At 42.1% G+C, this 22053-nt stretch overlaps 1 protein-coding gene across 3 annotated transcripts in view; it reads left to right on the top strand.

Moving 5' to 3' along the window:
* LOC128689984 (venom carboxylesterase-6) overlaps positions 1 to 22053 on the top strand; it is a 190215-nt gene that overhangs the window by 111508 nt on the left and 56654 nt on the right. For all 3 annotated transcript variants that reach the window (XR_011392418.1, XM_070088676.1, XM_070088677.1), the window contains 2 exons: positions 10252 to 10405; positions 17570 to 17717. Coding sequence is in view for 2 of the 3 variants with exons in the window: in XM_070088676.1 (XP_069944777.1) it covers positions 10252 to 10405; positions 17570 to 17717 (302 nt within the window). In the remaining variant the exon portion in view is untranslated. The remainder of the gene's footprint in view (positions 1 to 10251; positions 10406 to 17569; positions 17718 to 22053) is intronic.

The following is a 22053-nucleotide window of genomic DNA, read 5'->3' as shown; positions in this document are numbered from 1 at the left end:
TGAACCCATTAAATACTGGGTGAAACTAATACAGAAAGATGTTTTCTCTACGGAATATAAATTTCTGGAAACCTAATATGATTAATTCTTTAGGATTTTATCTCGACTCAGAAAAGATTATAAGATGTCGAGGAAGAATTCATAATTCTTCACTACCTAAAGAAGCCATACATCCAATATTGCCCCAAGAATCATTGGTTAACAAAGCTGATTGTTCAAAACGCCCACAGTAACGTGTTACATGGTGGGGTAGCTGACACACTTTGTCATATACGACAATGCTACTGGATACCTCAAGGTCGACAAAGTGTGAAAAAACAAATAAAGGAGTGTATTACTTGTAGTCACTACGATATGCGAGTATGTCAGTATCCAGGTCCACCTCCATATCCCTCTGAAAGAGTTTGTCATATCACTCCATTTGAGGTGACAGGTGTAGATTACACTGGACCAATAATTTTAACCAAAACAGTTGACAATGTTCCCATCAAGGTGTACATCTGTTTTTTCACTTGTGCTACAACTAGAGCAGTACATCTAGAAGTAGCCACTGACATGTCTGCTGAAACCTTTATCAAATTATTCAGAAGGATTGCAGCCAGAAGGGCGTGTCCCAGACTAATGATTTCAGATAATGCACCGAACTTTGTTGCTGGTGCTGCTTATATAAGCAAGATCTTTGATCAGCCAGAAGTGCAACAGATGCTGAATCAACGCAGTTGTTGTTGGAGATACATTCCTCCTAAATCTCCATGGCACGGCGGATTTTATGAAAGAATGATCGGCATTGTAAAACGTTGTTTAAGGAAGACTCTTCATCGTCAGAGATTAGACTTAGAAGAATTCCGTACAGTTATGACTGAAATAGAAAATAGAGTCAACAACAGACCTCTAACCTATGTTACCGATGATCTGGACAATTTAGAAGTGTTAAATTCATCTCGTTTACTCCATGGCAGAAGACTCGAAACTGTTCCTCCCATGAGTGATAAAGAAATCATGGAGGATCCTACTTATTTCGAACCTGAGCAACTCAGACGCAAATTTAAAAACCGTAATAAAGTGATTGAACGTTGGGAGAAAATTTGGAGAGAAGACTATCTCACCTCATTGAGAGAACACTTCTATGGAGCTCGTGTTCCTGAAAATCATAAGTCCTTAAGACCTGGTGACAGTGATTATTGACAATGATGGTCCGAGGTCCCAATGGCCTCTTGGAAAAATTGTGACCATATATCCTAATGCAAATGGAATCACCAGGACAGTTGATGTTTTAAGCAAAGGTGAAGTGAATAAGAGGACAATAAATAAGCTAGTTCCGTTAGAATTACAGTGTTGAAAATAAAATTGGTGATTCTCCAGAAACCACACAGACTAAAGCTGTTCAGAAAAGACAAGCAGCAGTGGTGGCGAGTGAGAAAATCAAGTTAATGTTAAGTGATGAATAGTTCACCTGCAGCGAACCTCCGCCGCCCCCCAGTGTGGAGAAATTTTCTCCAGGAGGGGGGTATCAGCCCCCTTCAGCCCCTTTCAGCCCCTTTCAGCCCTGAGGGGCCTAGCCCTCTCAGAAGGGGCATCTTGTTTACTTCTACAGCAAGTAATTGATCCCAGATGCAGTACCAGTATGCGACGTGTGGTCAAGCAACCGACGCTCCTTGCAGTCCAGTGTTGCAAAGTGTAGTTTAATAAAAGACAGTCCATCTCTTACCTTAGCAGGACAATTGAGGAAAATCCTGCTCCCACTTTATTACCATGGTAAAGATAGTGTACATTGTTGTCTATGCTTAAGACAGCAAGAATCAAGCATTCTGCTTTGCTTCATGGAGCAAGTGGCAAGGAAGCAAAAGGTACTAGGTCAGCTTTCCCTTTTTTGTGCTAGGGGCAGTGATGGTGTAGGACGCAGTGACGTCTTCAGATTACTTTTGACTCTAATTAGAGTCACACTGATGGCAGGATAACCAACAAAGAACACTGATCCATGCATTAGTGTGTCTCACAAAACACAATAAACACTTACAGAGAAGTGTGATCAGCTTCTTTAGTGATAAAATTGTGAACAATAAAGACAAATCTTGCGGAACATAGTGTATCAGTGTGCATATTCCTAGACTATGGAAGACGTGGACATCCAAGGACACTTCAGCTTCTATCAAGTCACCGATACCTGTCGAAGGTGTGAAGAACACCATAGTTCACGCTACTAGAGCAAGGTGGGTTATAGATTTCTTGTAGTACAGGGGACTGCACAGTTCTTGAGTCGCAAGGAGTTTGTAATCAACCTATAGTCGGCAGTGAGGTGCGGACTTTTGAATCCACACAAGTACGTAAGTCAGCCATAAGTGAATGAAATATGCTGACATAACACCCCCTAGTGGTAATTTATTGTTTACATAATATAATCTTTTTCAGCCCGTTGAAAAATGATCAAGACAGCTACTCAAGACCTCGTCTTCAGGGCCGGCTGTGTGGACAAGAGCTGTCTTTCTAAGCTAGTTTCCTTATATTTAAACTTAGCTGTTAAACCATTTCTCAACAGAAGTAACATCAAAACAAACCATGTTAAAATCATTTAAGTCAGTCAAGGAGCTTAATTTATCAACTAAATCTATGTTGTTTTTAACAACATAGATTAGAAATTTTGCCAACAATAGGGCTCAAAATGTCAACAAGCCATGTGGATAATTTATATGAAACTGATCCTATGGAGCTAATATTGGTCTGACTGGATTCCCTTGTTTGTGTTTTTTATTAGTCCATACATATAAGGTAAAGATGGATTAATGGAAGTAAATTGTTTTATTAATTCATCTTTGCCTTTCAGTAGAAGTTTTAGTGTTTTATTGAAATTGCTGTTAATGGTTTCTAGGGGATTTTTTCCAAGTGTAGAATAGGTTTCAGTATCTAAGAGATTACCAAGAAAATCTCGAGTTGGTCGATGCATGCAGGGGATGAGATGAAAAGCTGTAAGCCTCCCGCCTGAAAGCTGGCTGCCTTGGATCAACGTCTAGCATTAGCTGGGCGCCAAGGTATTGGTCCAGTGTGGTGAGGATGGTAAAGCACTGCATACCTTGCTCCAAGGTTCGTAGGTTCGAGTCTCCTTCGGCCAGAGATCAGTGTTTGTGTATATTTCGCCTGCTCTTGCGAATTCCTTGTATATATATATATATATATATATATATATATATATATATATATATATATATATATATATATATATATATATATATATATATATATATATATCGTGCCGAATAGATAAAACTGTCCAGTTAGCAAGAACTCATTTAAAATTAAATCCTTTTTCTATGCATCTGTATCTGATACTAGCTGCCATTGTTCATGGTAACGTCCCACCAGTGTCTCATCTGTTGCCAAATGAATTTTAGAAGACTAAGTGTTATCCAGCAATGCAAAGGTGTTTTTCTGTCGTCCATTAACCCCACAAACACCTTTAACCGAGGCATTATTCTGCTTATTTGCCTGATCAATAGCCGTGGCAGAGAATGCATGCTTTGATACCTTCAGAACCATCCTAGCTCTTTTTATATTAGGATGCAACTCTTTCAGTGAATACATATTACACAAGTGATTTGGAATCCGTCTACCATTTTGAGTGTGTATTAGGAAGAGTTACTCAGAAACTTCTCTTGATGTTACCCTTCGATTGTTCTACTGCGATCGTTCCTTTACAGGTAAACCAAGTATTTTGTTTGTACCTGTGTATTAAGAATACATGTACAAATATAAGACCTGGATACCTGTAAAGGATCGATCACAGAAGAATGAGGCGAAGGCTAACACCAAAAGTAGTTTTTGAGACCCGGTATATTCCCACCACTAATATTTACAATATTTTCGGAGTGTACAGCGAAGCAGAAATAGAGGTAGATATCATTCTAGAAAATTTTATAATAAGATAGAGAGCTAGAGTGAATTCGCTCACTTCTATTGGCTCATAAACATATTCGATAAGGAATAGTATGTTTAATCAGCCAGCTAGGGAGAGACTGTCCTTCATGTTAGAGGGTAAATATAATATGAAATCGGCTGGAATAGTTGACGTTTAAAACAGAGCGCCATTCACAGTGCAGTTGGAGTCCTAACAATTGCACAGCCATGAATGCTGGCTTGCTTTTTATAAAGGAAATGCAAGAAGTTGTGTGATGTTCATCAGTTAAACGTAACATACTCGGTGCAAGCCACACTGTGTCCCAAGACAAAGAACTAAGGTACTAACTTCATCATGGCCATCAGATGAAGCTTGAAGTCTTGTTCTCGTGTCGTTCTCACGTAAATCATTAGAGCTAACTCTAGGATGAAGTAACAGAATCAGAACTGTGGACATGTTTCATACCTTTCTGTACACAGCTTATCCATCATCAAAACATCTGTGCTGCTAACTTCTATATATTTGAAGTACTTATTATAGACCTGTAGCAAAAGTGCATTAAAACTACCGACAGTGATGTGATGAGCCCTTCGAGTGTGTGTTACATTCAATGATTTTATTAATGAATCTGTATTTCTAGAAGTGATAACAGCAATCTGAACACATGCTACCACCTGAGAACTGCCATTTCAATGTGCAGGCCACCAAACATTGCAATAAATCAGTTCTCATAATAAATTGTAGAACAATTTCACTTACTTGCTTATCAAGTGTACTGAGTGGCTGGTCACTTGTTAAGACAGGCACCTGTTATGGATTAAGGAGATGAACTGCTGTTTTAAAAACGTTCACTTATCGGCGAATCATGGCATGTTCCAGAAAATAAGAAGAGACATGACTGTCACATTGCTCTCTACTGGATGTGCTTCTTGACAGCTTGCATGATATGCTGCCCAGGAAATTATTTCATTTCCACGGATAGAGTCGCTATGCAGCATGTTTCAAATGCTGAAGCCAACTTTATTCCTTTTCTATGGTTTGTGGTATGAGATGACGTTCCACTTTGCATGGCCTTTCTTGCTATTTTTCAAGTAAATGTTTGACAAGAGCAGCAGGACTCAGGCAACAGTGTTTTCTTGTCCTTCGTACTATTATCACAATGTTTTGTGAATGTCTCATCTGCTCCTTTGTAGTTTTCATCTGGCTATAGAAACAGGAATATCACTGTTCTATCGAATGAATCAACGACACTAGCAGAAGTAAGATTATGATCTAGTAGAGGACAGACAGTTTTTCGTTATTATACTGATAAGTCATTTTGTCTCTCTGAGACATCAAGAATACGCTCATATTAGTTACATAGTCCTATCTCTTAGTGCGTGTTCACATGTCCTGGTTTCTGGGTGAAACATAATATTTAAGTATAGGCAAAGACGTTTCTCATTCTCTGCTGTGTCTGGTTACTCATACTAAGTCGTATCAGAGAGAGCACACTAGTTATTGTGAAAGAAGTAGAAGTGGTTGCGACAATATTCAGGATTGCCAACGTTTGATTGATTGATTGATGGTTTTCAGAGCGAGATTTTTCTAAATTGCGCGGACTCGGTTTTAAGATTTTTTAGTTTATTCAGCCCTAAATCAAGCGCATTTCTGTAATATAATATTTCATTGAAACCTAGCTTAGTATTTATGTAATAAAAAAAGCATAAATAAAAGTAATGAACAAATAAAAACTAAGTTTCATAAGGAATCGTACCAGGCAGCTTTCTAAGATTCTTGTTAGACAGGTCCAGATCGCGTTCAGATTGTGACTCATCTGACGCAACTGATACTGTCTTGGTCTGTGTACCTATGACTGTCTGACGTACTGTGAAACATCCATCACACCAGTTCGGCTTTTGTTGAGACCTCTCACCTGCATTATCTGTTAGCCTTACTGTTATTATTATTGCTTTGTTTCCTCGGACTATTCATTATGAGCAAGAAATATACTGAGCATTTCAGAGTCCAGCGTCTCGAGATTCCAAAAATAGTTAAGGAAAATAGAGGAAGATCCCTTTGTTTCCAAGCCTGTACTGTTTCCGGTTGTAGTTTCAGATCATCTACGGACAGTAAGACTTCTGAATAGATTTCTTCTGTCTTATTGTTTACATCCACAACAGTCCCTTGTAAAATCTAACTCGTTATTCACATCCATTCCGACACCTGCTCCTAGATAATAACTTGTTAGTTACTTCGTGTTATATATTCTTCAAACACTGTAGCGTTTTTCCTGTCATTCCTGCCTCCCTTGCCTCACTTTCGTTACATTGTCATAGTGTGTTAGTTACCATTTTGTCCTAGGCACATGTCGATTAGACACTAGGCCTGTTGTATATGAGTACGTATGTGTGTGTGTGTGTGTGTGTGTGTGTGTGTGTGTGTGTGTGGTGTGTGTGTTGTGTGTGTGTGTGTGTGTGTGTGTGTGTGTGTGTGTGTGTGTGTGGTGTGTGTGTGGTGTGTGTGTGGTGTGTGTGTGGAGTGTGTGTGGAGTGTGTGTGGAGTGTGTGTGGAGTGTGTGTGTGTGTGTGTGTGTGTGTGTGTGTGTGTGTGTGTGTGGTGTTTGTGGTGTGTGTGTGGTGTGTGTGTGGTGTGTGTGGTGTGTGTGTGGTGTGTGTGGTGTGTGTGTGGTGTGTGTGTGTGGTTTGTGTGTGGTGTGTGATGTGTGTGGTGTGTGATGTGTGTGTGGTGTGTGATGTGTGTGTGGTGTGTGGTGTGTGATGTGTGTGTGGTGTGTGATGTGTGTGTGGTGTGTGATGTGTGTGTGGTGTGTGATGTGTGTGTGATGTGTGTGTGTGGTGTGTGGTGTGTGGTGTGTGGTGTGTGGTGTGTGGTGTGTGTGTGGTGTGTGTGTGTGGTGTGTGTGTGTGGTGTGTGTGTGGTGTGTGTACTCACCTAGATGAGGTTGCGGGGGTCGAGTCCGAGCTTGATAAAGCTCCTGGAGAGCGAAACGTTGCCACAATAAAATGTCACATTAGTTGCACTTGTGTCCTTTTACTTCATACATCTGGATTTATATCTACCCACAGTTGACTAATCTGTTGCCAGCAAATTTAGGAAAATTTGGTATTTTTATTATTAAGATATCTTGACATCACAAAGGTTATTCTAACTCTAAATTCGTCAATGCGTGGACAATTAAGCAGTGTTCCAGAGAGTGACCACGGGGATGGCCACATATTTTGCATTTAGTTTGATCATGTGTGTCAAACTGTCAGAGGTACTTGTGCTATACTACAATATTAGTTATTGTGTTTACATTACAATTTGCTCCATAAACGTAATTATCTAGGTTCAGGTTAGTATGATGGGTGATTGATCTACTCAGGCTTCTAAGTACATTCCTATAACATTGTTTCATTATTTACTTCTCTCCTAATATTATTCCTAATGCAAGACACAGACACGCCAAAGTTATATTCTACGTTTTGTGATGAATGGTTTGAAAAACCGACAAGTTGAAGATTGAGATACTTATGCAGCACACGAGAATCCCCATTCAGGAAATGTTTCGCCACACAGCGGCCCCATCAGTCCAACACAAAGAGGAAGGCGCAAGGAGAAGAGGAGCATGAGGCAACCAGTCCCCCAGCCTGGAGCCCATGTGCTCAGCCCACCAATCCTGTAGAATGCACAGCACAGGGCCGCAGACGTGGCCCATACACTGCAGTGAGGTGAGGTGAAGCAGGCGGAGGCGGGGTCATAGTGGTACCATCCACTAGTCGAAGTAGGTCTTCGTCCAAAGGTTGAACAAGTGTTGAAGAATTCTTTGTAACAAGATCCCATGATGCTGCAGTATCTGACAGTTGTGATGAATGGTTTGAAAAACCGACAAGTTGAAGATTGAGACACTTATGACCCCTTAAGACTTATTGACCACTATGACCCCGCCTCCGCCCGCTCCACCTCACCTCACCACAGCACACAAGCCACGCCCACGGCCCCACGCTGCACACTCCACAAGACCGATGGACCGAACACACCGACTCCAGGCTGAGGGACCGATCACCCCACACTCCTCCTCTCTCCCCCCCCCCCGCATTGGACTGATGAAGCCACTGTGCGGCGAAACGCCCCCCGAACAAAGATTCTCACACGCTGCATAAGTGTCTCAATATTCTACGTTTTCCATCAGGGTACTTTTTTTTTGGCCAACTTATCAATTTTGATGCCTAACTCAACGTAGTTCCTATCGTTATCTAGGAAGGTGGCAATAGGGGTAGAGGCAGCCTTGCCTGTGGACTCCTGCGTAGAACCATCAATGTATGTAATTTGTTATATATTATTATTAAACAATTAAGCGAGAAGTTTTGTCTTTGCAAGTGAAGAGATTATTGGTGACGAGCTTCCTGGGACTTCTGTGTGTGTGTGTGTGTGTGTGTGTGTGTGTGTGTGTGTGTGTGTGTGTGTGTGTGTGTGTGTGTGTGTGTGTGTGTGTGTACTCACCTATATGTGGTTGCAGGAGCCGAATCACAGCTCCTGGCCCCGCCTCGTCGCTGGTCGCTACTAGGTTCACTCTCTCCAGGCTAGACCTCTTCACCGAAAATCTTGAGTCAGTCTGTAAGAATTAGCTGGTGAGCAGAAACCTGATTTAGAAGGCTCTATGATATTAAACTTTAGTAGCTTGTCAACTTCATTGTCAAACGCTTTCCGTAAGTGAACGGGGACAGGAGAGTTTCCGTCTTATTGGTTCATGGGCTGACAATTCAGTTTATGAACAACGGTAGTGGTAAGTCCTGGAATCTCCTTATTAAATTGACATTTGAAAAAGTATTTACTAAGGCACTTACCTGAGACTTTTGTTTTCCAGACAGTTCACTGTTGATGTTGACGTTTGAGTTACTGGTTAAAAACTCACCCGTTAGAATATCAAGAAGTTCCTTCGATTCTGTGTGAGATTCGTTATCTATAATACAAACTTTACATTCCTAAGAATCATGATTGTTAACTAAGCTGTAAGACTCAGTATCCTCATCGAAGGAGTCTAAAGAAAGATTAACTTCTCTACAGTGGTACAACTTCAAAATATTGACATGATACACTCTTTTCTTACCTTTGACATCCAAGAGATAATCTACCTCATTACAGATCTTTACTGCTTTATACGGTCAGCGCCAGGCAATTAATAATTTGTTGTTTTTGTCTGGGAAAAGAACCAAATCTTCCTCACCAATATTAAATTGATGCTTAGAGCTCTTTTGGTCAAAATAGGTCTTGTATGTTTCTATGAACATATTCAGGTTCTTGACAACCAACTCAGCGGTTTCTACCAACCTTTCTCTAAAATCTAAAAGAAACCGATATGTGATTTGAACTTCAGGTTTAATATCTTTGGACTACAGTTCATTGAAGATAAACAGAGGCCGACGGGTGGGTCTCCCATAGAGTAATTCAAAAGAGGAGTATCCAAGGGAATCCCTTGGGATTTCACACATAGCAAAGAGAGCACATGGCAGATATTTGTGCCAGTCGGTTGGTTTAAGGAAACAAAGTTTCTTAAATATTGACTTTAAGATGGCATATTATCGTTCCACTCTTCTTTTACAATTTAGATGGTAAGGAGTAGTGAAAACAGGTTGAACACCCACAAGTTGATGTACTTGGTCCATTAGTTAAAAAGCAAATTGTGTTCCTTCATTAGAAAGAATTTCTCCGGGTATACCTACCTATGAAAAAAAAACAGATAACAATGCTCCCAAGTCTGGGCTCCACTGCCTGTCTCTAGCCTTATCTCTCTTTCCTGCCCATTGCATCTTTGTACCCTCTCAGATTATTTTGTTCCTTTCATGTTCTGTCACAGTCGAGGTACACCTGTTGGTATTTTTATGAGTTCTTAAGCCACTGTGTATACTCACCTATATGTCCTTGCAGGGGTCTACTCACAGCTCTTGGTCACTGTATGTTTGTGTGTGTGCTTGTGATATATTATCTCTTCATGTAACATATTAAAGCAAATTCACTTTTTGTTTCATCCATACAGCATCAGGTATACGATTGGAAAAATGTCGATCTTTTCGATGGAAAGTCATTTCGAAAATTGCTTGGTTTCTATTGACAGATTTTCGATGGTCCTATAGTCAAAAGCTCTCATCACAATATGCTCCAGTTTTGTCACATATTTCATCATATTTTATCATCATAGCCACAATATTTCCAAATAATTTACACTATATGCTAAACCATAATTAATAAACTGGAGAAGAAATTAATCGACGTTTCAGCCACTCCAGGACCAGTATCAAATCTACTCATGATTTGATAATGATCCAAGTGGACCGAGTGGTCGTCTAGATTCATCCCGAAATATTGTGTGTCTCCGACAGCTGTTCAGCGACGCACACTTCATGGTGGATCACGACCTTGTGACGCAGCACCACGCCCATTATGCTCACCACCACAACACTTACCGCTATGAGTTCGGTTACAGGGGTGAGATCTCCTTCGGAGACTTATATCATACACACGTCGGCAAACACTGTAAGTGAATATACTACACAATAAGCAACTTACGCGTGGTAAGTTCTTAATCCCACTGTCAGTAACAAGTGCAGGTGCACCAACTCAATTATCAGACTTTCTCCATTATTTGTTTATAAACAAACATAATTTCGCAAACAGAATATTCATGTATTATGTTCATAAACATCAGCTTAAAGATTAGTTTTTGTTGGCAAATTACTCATACAGAAAACATTATTAAGAAAATTTATCTACTGTTAATCAAAGTCATACATTTAGAAAATTAACCTACTGTTAATCAAAGTTATACATGAAATGCAACAGATTAACAACCGAACACTTAGCTGTAATAAGAAGAGACATATATCTCACATGGCAAATTAACCAAAGTGACTCTTTTTTCTCCTGCTGCCTATGTTCACCTAGAATTAAATAATTTCCAGGGTGTTAGTCTCCTGCTGTGGACTTTGAAGCTCTTTACTTGTGAATTCATCTGTCTAATTATAACTTATATTCATTTTACTTGAAGAAACAGATGTTTAGAAACATCGCCTGTTCCACCTGCAGGGCCTCTTCAAGGGGGGCTCCTTGGCGTGGTGAAGAGGCTCTTGGTCTGAGGAATTAGACCTATCGGTCTTCTTCCTCAGACCGAACCTAATTACCCCCCAATCTCCCCTCCCCTATCCCATCCTCCCCATCCTCCCCTTTTTCCTTTCCTCCTCCTCCTCCCCACTCCTCCCTTTTGCCCTTCCTCTTTTTGTCCTTTGGGATTTCTCCCACAGGCACGCTAGTTCCTAGGTAGAGGAAAGGACACCGGGGTCGATCCCATTCCGTTGAGGTTTCTTGGCGGTGGCGTAGTTTGCCGTGGAATCTGGATTGCCTAGGGATGTCCCGATCCCTCTCCGGTATCCCGGAGTAGCTTTGGGTGTCTTTTGGGCGACGGGTGTATCTCTGGAAGCCACCTTTCGGATTCCGGGGGTGGTGGCTGAAGGAGGTATGCTTTGTGGCGGATATCCGGCCGCCCTCTCTTTTGTCCACCGAGGTAGCTCGGCAGATGTGAGGTTGCTATCCCAGATTGCTGGTTTACTGGCATGAAGGGTAGGGTATGGCACGGGTTCCATGCTGCATCTGCGCTACTAGCGGTGTCGAGTCCTCTTGGGCGCGGAGGGAGATTTCTGGCCCTTTCATTCCTCCTAGGAACTATCCCTCCCCGGTCCCCCCTTTTTTTTTCTTTTTTTTATTTTTATTTTCTTTTCTTCTTTCTTTTTTTTTCTTAAAAACAAAAAGAAAGAAGTAACCTAACCATGGCAGCCCTAGTCCATGAACCTGGTACCCCCGGGCCCCTTCTTGATACCGCACCCCGTTCTGACCCCGCCTCGTCTTTGGACCACTCTTCAGACATTCCTCATGCCTCTGTACCTATTGCCGGTGCTGTTTCCTCACCTGCTTCAGGTACTGAGGCCTCGACTGACTCCTTCGATTTACCAGACCTTCGCTCTCCTCTGACTATGCTTCCGGCCTCTCCCTCTACGGTGCGGCAATTTTCAAATCGCCGACCCGTTCCACGTCGGACCAACTCTGGTCCCACGCCTAAACGTCAACGACAATTACCTGCTGATGATACTTCTCCACCTTCACCTTCTCGTTCTTCTCAGAAAAGATCGACACGTCCTTCACTACCTTTCCACGCTCAGTTTCAGACTGAACAGTGGACTAAATTCTTCACTTTACGACCAACTTCCTCTACTGCCTATCTTTCTGACCATAGTATTGGCAAGGCACTCCTACGCCATGTTGGTAAAGATATTTCTTTTCATGCTCTTAAGAGCGGTACGCGCATCATTACCGTACAGAATGCTACCCAGGCTCGTGAGCTCTCTAGTCTTTCCCATATAGATACTGTTCCTGTCACCCTTGAAAAACATCATTCCCTCAATTCTTGTAGTGGTACCGTTATTCTGCCCCATACCATAGTTCAACAAAATTTCCAGACATGTGGCACCGACATTCTAGAACAGCTGGAACTCCAAGATCTCCCAATCCTCAAGGTAGACACTTACGTTCTTCCTGCCCGTGGGCGGAGACGATACCCTAGCAATGTGGCTCGTTTAACTTTTGACAGCCGAGAACTCCCATCCTCAGTTTATATAGCAGGACATCGGTTACAAGTTCGAAAGGTGATCCCTACACCACAACAGTGTAGAAATTGCTGGCGATTTGGCCATCCAGCGAAATATTGCAGATCTATCGCCGAATGCCCAGTCTGTGGTGCCGATGACCATTCTAATACGTCTTGCAATCGATCTCCCTCTTGCCTTAACTGTCATGAGGCTCACCCTTCGTACTCTCGCCGTTGTCAGGTCTATTTAAACGAGCGGGAAATCCGTTACCTCAAAGAGACAGAAGGTCTCCCTTATGCCATGGCAGTTTCTCATCTCCGCCTCCAAGGGAGACTCCCACGTGTTTCTTATTCCCGTGTTTCAAAACGTCCCCCCACTTCTGGTATCCCATCTTCTACACCCACCTCTGTGGTTACCTCTCCCATAATCACTCCTGTATCTAATCCTTTTGCTGTCCTCGGCTCAGACGTCCCTACTTCAACGCCTCAGTCTAATCTCGCTTCTTCGAGTTCTCTCTTACAAGCCTCAGTATCGACGAGACCTCGTACGACACCTCTTCCCAATCGTCCCTCTACTTCTCAAAAGTCAAAAAAAGGTCCGGTAACACCTCCTACCCATCTTCCACCTCCTCATTTTACCCTCCCTGTCTCTGTCCCTAGTTCTTCCCCTCTCACTGGCTCAGTTACAAGTGCAGAGGTTCACCCTCCTCCTCGTAATGTACCTTCCTCCCCTGTTCCCTCCCAAGTTTCTTCCTCTTCTGCTACCTCCCAGGTTCCTGTCTCTTCTGTCCCCTGCCACGCTTCTCCAGTTCCCTCCACCCTTTCGCCCCCCCCTACCTTGGTACAGTCCAATACAGTTCCAATCTTTACTCATCCTCCCCCTACCATTCCCAATATTGTCTCCCATACAACATCTCTGAATTCTGAAACACTTGAAGCAATCTCTGAATATATTGCAGAGACCAAACCATCAATGGACACTGATCCACCTTCCGCTCTTTCTCTCTCCTCTGCTCCATCTGCGCAACTCCTTTCTTCACAGCGCACCGTTCCTTCGCTGCTTGAACATTTTCCACTGCCTCCGCATGTGGACTTTTCTAACCCTCCTAGTCCGTAGGAACCCTTACCTGCGGATTTCAAGTATCTTTATCATTGCCATTCATGGCCTTTTTACAGTGGAATATACGTGGCCTCAGGGGTAATCGGGGTGAGCTTCAGATGTTACTCTCCCAGTTTGCCCCTGTTGGTGTTTGCTTACAGGAACCAAAATTACACTCTGCTGTTATTTCTCACATCTCAGGCTATAAGTTATTGTATTCTTCAGATCCTTTTCCTGATGGGACCTTTAATGAAAGTGCCCTTCTTCTCCGCACTGATATTCCGTACCATCAGCTATTTGTTCATACTTCGCTGCATTACACAGCAGCCCGTATCCACTTACATAGGTGGTATACGCTCTGTTCTTTATATCTCTCTCCTTCTCGGGCATTATCTATTCCGGATTTTGCCTTCCTTGTTTCGTCATTACCGCCACCAATTCTGTTACTTGGTGATTTTAATGCCCACCATTTCCTCTGGGGAGGGTCTCACTGTGATTCCCGTGGAATTCAGTTAGAGGCTTTTCTTGCCACCCACCCCCTCCATGTTTTAAATACAGGTACTCACACCCATTTTGATCCTCGGACTCATACTCTCTCTTGCATCGATCTCTCAGTTTGCTCTTCCTCCGCCGCATTAGACTTTACTTGGTCTGTTCTCCCGGACTTACATGACAGTGATCATTTCCCAATCATTCTTACTTCCCCTTCATATTCGCCACCTCTTCGCACCCCACGCTGGCAATTTAATCGGGCAAATTGGAACCTTTACTCACACCTGACTGTTTTTAAAGAGGTTCCTTCTTCGTCCTCCATCGATGAGCTTTTACACCTCTTCTCATCCTCCGTTTTCACCGCAGCTTCTCATTCTATACCCCAAACTTCGAGCAGGCATTCTCAGAAATGCGTGCCTTGGTGGTCTCCTGCTTGTGCTCGTGCAGTACATTTGAAACGCGCTGCATGGGGCAGGTACCGGTACAATAGAACCACAGAGCGACTCCTTGATTTTAAACAGAAGCGTGCGATCGCTCGCCGTGTCATCCGTGACGCTAAACGCACTTGCTGGCGAGATTATGTCTCCACCATCACCTCTGCTTCCTCTATGAGTGCAGTCTGGAAAAAAGTACGAAAACTGAGTGGTAAATATTCTCCTGACCCGGCTCCTGTTCTGCGGGTTGCCGGTGTTGATATAGCAAACCCACTAGATGTTGCCAATGAAATTGGCAATCATCTGGTCCGTATTTCTCAGGGACTCCATCTATGCCCCTCATTTCTTTCCTCAAAGTCTGCCAGAGAGTTAGCACCCTTGGACTTTTCTTCTCTCAGAGAAGAACAGTATAATGTGCCTTTTACACTTCAAGAACTGGAGGCAACACTCTCAGCTTGTCGATCATCGGCAGCTGGGCCCGACGACATTCATATTCGTATGCTACAACATTTACATCAGTCAGCCCTTGCAGTCCTATTACGCCTTTACAATCTTATTTGGTCACAAGGAGTTCTTCCACAGCTGTGGAAATCCGCCATTGTTCTCCCTTTCCGCAAACCAGGCACTACGGGACATGAAACCTCCCACTATCGTCCCATTGCTCTTACCAGTGCAGTTTGCAAAGTAATGGAACGTCTAGTAAATAGACGTTTAGTGTGGTATTTAGAGACACACAACAGTCTCTCCACTCGTCAATATGGCTTTCGTAAGGGACGTTCTACCATAGACCCCTTACTGCGCTTGGATACGTATGTTCGTAATGCCTTTGCGAATAACCACTCAGTTATTGCCATATTTTTTGATCTTGAGAAGGCATATGACACAACTTGGAGGTATAATATTTTAGCCCAAGCCCACTCCTTAGGCCTTCGAGGCAATCTACCATCCTTCCTTAAGAACTTTTTAACTGACAGGCATTTCCGTGTTCGGGTTAATAATGTGCTCTCCCCGGACTTTATCCAAGCTGAAGGTGTCCCCCAGGGATGTGTTCTGAGCACAACACTTTTTCTCCTTGCTATTAATGATTTGGCCTCTAGTCTTCCATCAAATATTTGGTCATCACTCTATGTTGATGACTTCGCTATTGCCTGTGCAGGCGCTGACTGTCACCTCCTTACAGTTTCTCTCCAGCATGCAGTCGACCGTGTTTCCAATTGGGCCACCACACATGGGTTTAAATTTTCCAGCACTAAAACCCACCAAATCACTTTCACTAGACGCTCTGTCATCTCTGATCATCCTTTGTACCTCTATGGCTCACGTATCCCTGAACGTGATACAGTCAAGTTTCTGGGCCTCCTCTTTGATCGTAGGTTATCCTGGAAACCTCACATTACCTCTCTGAAGGCAACTTGTCACAGCCGGCTGAACCTTCTTAAAACCCTTGCTCATCTTTCGTGGGGAGCTGATCGTCGAACCCTCCTTCACCTACATTCCACCCTTATTTTATCGAAACTTGATTATGGTGACCAGATCTATTCAGCGGCATCTCCTGCTACTCTCTCTAGCCTTAACCCCATTCATCACCAAGGATTACGTTTATGCCTTGGTGCTTTTCGCTCTTCCCCTGTCGAAAGCCTCTATGCAGAAGCGAACGTTCCATCCTTATCTGATCGCCGTGATGCCCATTGCCTGCGCTACTATGTACGCTCTCATGATCTCCGCAATCCTTCCATTTATAGAATGGTCACTGATATTAGTAGACATTCTTTATTTGTTCGCCGCCCCTGCTTACTCCGTCCCTTCTCTCTTCGCCTTCATTCGCTCTTGTCTTCTCTTCAACTACCACCTTTCTATGTACATGTAGCATCACACTTTTCCCTACCCCCCTGGGAAGTTCCAGCTGTTCGAGTCTGTTCTTTCTCCCTCCCTTGCTCGAAAGCCCAACTGTCTACAGTCGCTTCCCGCTCTCTTTTTCTTGACCACTTTCACTCTCATTCTCATGCCATTGCTGTGTACACAGATGGCTCTAAGTCTTCTGACGGCGTAGGATTCGCAGCAGTGTTTCCGGACAGCGTCGTACAAGGGCATTTACTATCTTCAGCTAGTATTTTTACTGCTGAATTATATGCCATCCTTACAGCACTTATCCGTATTGCATCTATGCCTGTGTCATCATTTGTGGTTGTCTCAGACTCCCTTAGTGCTTTACAGGCTATACAAAAATTTGATACACCTCACCCCTTAGTCCTCCGTATCCAACTTTGGCTACGCCGCATCTTTACTAAGCATAAAGATATTGTTTTTTGTTGGGTCCCTGGTCATGTTGACGTACAGGGCAATGAACAGGCAGACACTGCTGCGCGGTCAGCAGTACATGACCTACCAGTTTCTTATAGAGGTATTCCATGTACGGACTATTTTGCTGTAATATCTTCCCACCTTCACACCCGTTGGCAACAACGTTGGTCTACTATGCTCGGCAACAAACTTCAGTCTATTAAACCGAGTATAGGTTACTGGCCGTCTTCTTATCACCAGTGTCGAGGTTGGGAGACTACTCTCTCCCGTCTTCGCATTGGCCATACTCGTCTTACTCATGGATATCTCATGGAGAGGCGTCTTGCTCCTCTCTGTGAGAATTGCCAAGCTCCATTATCAGTCAGCCACATTCTGTTGGACTGCCCACTTTATCAACGAGCACGCAGAATTTACCTCTGTCGTCGTCTTCGCCCCGCTGCTCTCTCTTTACCTTCCCTTCTCGCTGATGGACCCACCTTTCATCCGGACTCTCTCATTGACTTTTTGACAACGACTGACTTACTCCACAAATTTTGATACGTTCAGCCCTTTCTACTTGTATCTCTTGCTACCCTCTACCCCCGTACTATCCCCTGCCCCGCTGTTTTCTGTAACCTGCTGATCATCCCCCCTCCCTTCTGCCATCCAATTCCCTTGCTTCCTTCCCTACCCTGCAGCGCTGTATAGCCCTTGTGGCTTAGCGCTTCTTTTTGATTATAATAATAATCCACCTGCAGGGGTGCCACATGCTGACGACCTGATCTACCAGTTTCATCATAACACGCAGCAGAAACTTTCGAAGATCCCTGGGAAACTGAGTGCACCAGAGGACCTGCGTGTGACCGATATTATGGCCACACTCTGGACCAACTTTGCAACCACAGGGTAATGAGGAGGGTTCTCAGGAATGAAATGCGCGGGGATACTAAACATACCGGATTATTTTTTTGACGTATAGTTTGACTGAGTGCTGAGAAGTGTGGGATTTATGAGAATTTATATCCATTCTGCAATATCGAGATCAGAGCTGAGCGGCGTAATCTAGGTGAGGCCTTACTAATGATGCATAAAGCTATAGTATAACCGCTAGACTTCTGTTGCTTACATTCCTTGAAATAAATCCCAGTAATCTATTTGACTTATTACGTACCCTTAGGCATTGCTGTCTTGGTTTAAGTTTGCTACTTTCCATAAAACCCAAGTTATTTTCACATTTTACATAGGACCATAAGCATAGAGGAATACTGAAGAAGGCCTACTGCCCCATGCAAGGCAGGTCCTTATCAAAATCACAGCAACCCAAAATCTAGCTAGGAATTTTATTGACGATGATCATACTTACGATTACGAAGGAATCTGCGTTTATGATTTTTTCCTTAATAATGTACACCGTGCTCAGAGTATATATATTCCCCAGACAGAAATTAGGTCAAATAATAACGATCTCAATTGGGTTAACAGGAGGCTAAAGCATCTATAAGGGGTGAAAAGGGGAATTTATAGGCGCATCAAAAGAGGAGAAGTTAACGTTACTGACCAATATGTTCAATTTAAAAGAGAAGTAAAAAAGGGGATTAGAAAGGCTAAACGTGACTATGAAAACATAGTTGCTAATGAATCAAAGACTAATCCAAAAGGGTTCTTTCAAATGTATACGACGAAGGTGAGGGAAAAAGTAGGACCTCTGAAAAATGGGAATGGACAGCTGACAGATAACGAACTGGAAATGTGTTCTATATTTAATATCTATTTTTTGTCAGTCTTTACACAGGAAGACGTAAATGAGATTCCAGAAATTAACACAATTATTCAGTTCCTGAAGAATTCAAGTTAATTAATATTACTGTCACGAGAGACATGGTTATCTAACAGATAGATAAACTGAAGCAAATTAAGTCCCCTGGACCCGATGAGTTGTTTTCCAGGGTACTTAAAGAATACAAGATGGAACTTACTCAGCCGTTAACGAGTGTGTTTAAAGCGTCCATCCTAACTGGTGTTGTGCCAGAGATGTGGAAGATGGCTAATGTAGTTCCTATATTCAAATCAGGGGATAAGTCCATTCCTTCAGATTATCTTCCAATAAGCCTGACGTCTATAGTAGGCAAACTGTTAGAATCAGTTATAACTGATATTATTAAAAGTCATGCTGAAGTGCATAATTTGATTAATGAATCTCAGCATGGGTTCACGAGAGGTAGTTCCTGCCTGACAAATTTACTGACGTTCTTCAATAAAACATCTGTTTATTCGGATTTTAGTAAAGCCTTCGGCAGCTCATGGTGTAGGAGGTAAAGTTCTAGCATGGATAGAGGCATGGCTTACCAAAAGAAAGCAGAGAATTTCCATTAATGGAGTCAATTCTGAATGGGGATTAGTCGCTACTGACGTTCCACAAGGATCAGTTTTAGGCCCTCTGTTGTTCATAATTTACATTAATGATCTTGATGAAGGAATTACAAGTGACATGAGCAAATTTGCTGATAATACAAAAATAGGCCGTATGATTCATTCTGAGGAGGATACCAATGAACTCTAGGAGGATTTGGACAAATTAATGCCTTGGTTTGAAAAATGGCAGATGGAGTTCAAAGTGGACAAGTTTAAAGTACTAGTCCTTGGTAATGAAAATAACCCTCGAAGTTATAAACTAGGTGAAGTAGAGCTTGGTCATACAGAATGTGAAAAAGACTTGAGAGTCATTGTAAGCAGAAATCGAAAGCCAAGAAAGCAGTGCCTAAGTGTGCGCAATAAGGCTAGTAGATTGCTAGGATTTATTTCAAGAAGTATAAGTAACCCAAAGTCCAAAAATGATTTTACAGCTCTATACAACAATAGTGAGGCCTCATTTGGATTATGCTGCTCAGTTTTGGTCTCCTTACTACAGGATGGATATAGACTCATTGGAGAACATACAGAGAAGAACGACTAAAATGATTTACTGTATTTGGAATCTCCCATATGAAGATAGACTTAGAGCCTTGAATCTCCACTCTCTGGATAGACATAGAATGAAGGGAGATATCATTGAAGTATATAATTGGATGATGGGCATAAACAAAGGTGATATTAATACAGTGATGAGGGTATCGAACCAGGTAAGAATCAGAAATAATGGATTTAAGTTGGATAAATTTAGATTTAGAAAGAACATAGGTAAGTACTGGTTTTCGAACAGAGTTGTGGACGTGTGGAATAATCTTCCAAGTAGGGTGATCGAGGCTAGGACCTTGGGTAGCTTTAAAAAGAGACTGGAGAAACATATGAGTGGGAGGGGCTGGGTTTAATTGGTGTCGTGGGTACGGGAGTAAATTCTGGGTAGTTTTGGGAAGTGGTGGTTTTGATAAGGACCTGCCTGGTATGGGTCAGTAGGCCATCGGCAATGTTTCTCTATTCATTTGGTCCTATGTTATCCACGACACCAATCACACCCAGCCCCTCCCACTCATATATTTTCCCATTCTCTTTTTAAAGTTTCCCAGAGTCCAAGTTCGATTACCCTACCCGGAAGAGTGTTCTACGCATCTACAATTCTGAAAACCAGTACTTACCTATGTCCTTTCTAAATCTAAATTTATCTAAATTAAATCCGTTATTTCTCCTTCTTGCCTGAATCTATATCCTCAGCATTTTATTAATATCACATTTGTTTATGCCCATCATCCAATTATATGCTTCAATAAAATCTCCCCTCATTCTGCTTCTCTCAAGAGAGTGAAGATTCAAGGCTCTAAGTCTATCTTCATATGGGAGATTCCTTATACAGTAAATCATTTTAGTCATCCTTCTCTGTATGTTCTCCATTGAGTCTTTATCCTTCCAGTAGTAAGGAGACCAAAACTGAGCTGCATAATCTAAGTGAGGCCTCACTAGGGATGTATAGAGCTGTAAAATAACTTTTGGACTTCTCTTACTTATGCTACTACAAATAAATTCCAGTAATCTTTGGCACTATTGTCTTACCAAAACTCAAAAGTCCTTTTCACATTCTGTATGATCATACTCTACATCACCTGCTTTTTAAGTTCGAGGGTTATTTTAATTCCCACATTGAAATTCATCTGCCACTTTGTAGACCAAGACATTAATTTGTCCAAATCTTCCTGGAGTTCATTGGTGTTCTTCTCAGAATAAATCATACAGCCTATTTCCGTAGCATCAGCAAATCTGCTCATGTCACTTGTAATTCCCTCATCAAGGTCATTAATGTAAGTTATGAACAACAATGGACCTAAAGGGGAGAGCGACCCGTGTGGCAAGCGGAGTGAAAAAATAAACTGAAAAAAATATGAAAAATTAGTTAATATTATAGAAAAATGCCTTAGCATTCTGACAACACTTTGATATAAGTATAATTGTATGATTATTCTACAACGAATTATAGTCATTTATAACAAATGTAAAAACATATAAATGAATAATATAATAATTCTGTATTAAAATATGATGCTATTTGGACCCTTCGAGAAATTTCGAGTGAGGGGAGAAGAGCTACTTAGTGACACTGGTTGAAAATTCAGCTAATAACAGGTGTCTTCATGGGCAAATTGGTTTTGTGGCCTGAATTTGTAATAGAAACCCATTTTAGTGTCCCTTACTGAAGAACTGGGACAAGAAATATGTGGGACCTCAAGAATTACATACAAGATGACTAATATGCTATCACTCACACAGGGAATTGTGCCATTAGTCCTTTCATGTAGATCTCTAGCTGGCCATTGTAGGGTCTAGGTGTCAGGCAGGTAAGTGTTAATATCAATTATATTTTGTGTACCCAGCAAGCCTAATTATATACAGTCCACAACTTTAATTACTACTGGTTTAAATATTATAATTATTAATTTAATGTCAGTTCTAGCTTTTTGTGTGAGTGGTGAGGAGGTGGGCATTAGAGGGAGTAACAGTTCAGTGACTTACTGTGGCTAAGTCCCACTTACCTCACCCAAATTACTTACAGGTAATAACTCAGGTAATCCCCTGTAAGCCTCCTGCAGGTAATTTACTCACATAATAATAATAATAATAATAATAATAATAATAATAATAATAATAATAATAATAATTTTCACAAGAACATGTATGTGATGCTGTGGAGAAAATTCTCAAGCCCCCTTCAGCCCCCTGAGGGACTTGACGGACTCAGACCTCCCAGAAGAAGTGCTGATGGCTTCTCCTACTTCCTCATAAACAGTTTAATTGGAATGGTGTGCTGCACCAGTGT

The sequence above is a fragment of the Cherax quadricarinatus genome, chromosome 25 (assembly GCF_038502225.1).
Source record: "Cherax quadricarinatus isolate ZL_2023a chromosome 25, ASM3850222v1, whole genome shotgun sequence".
Taxonomy (NCBI): Eukaryota; Metazoa; Arthropoda; class Malacostraca; order Decapoda; family Parastacidae; genus Cherax; species Cherax quadricarinatus.
Note: the sequence above shows the minus strand (reverse complement) of the source record. Positions and strands in the feature narration are given on the sequence as shown.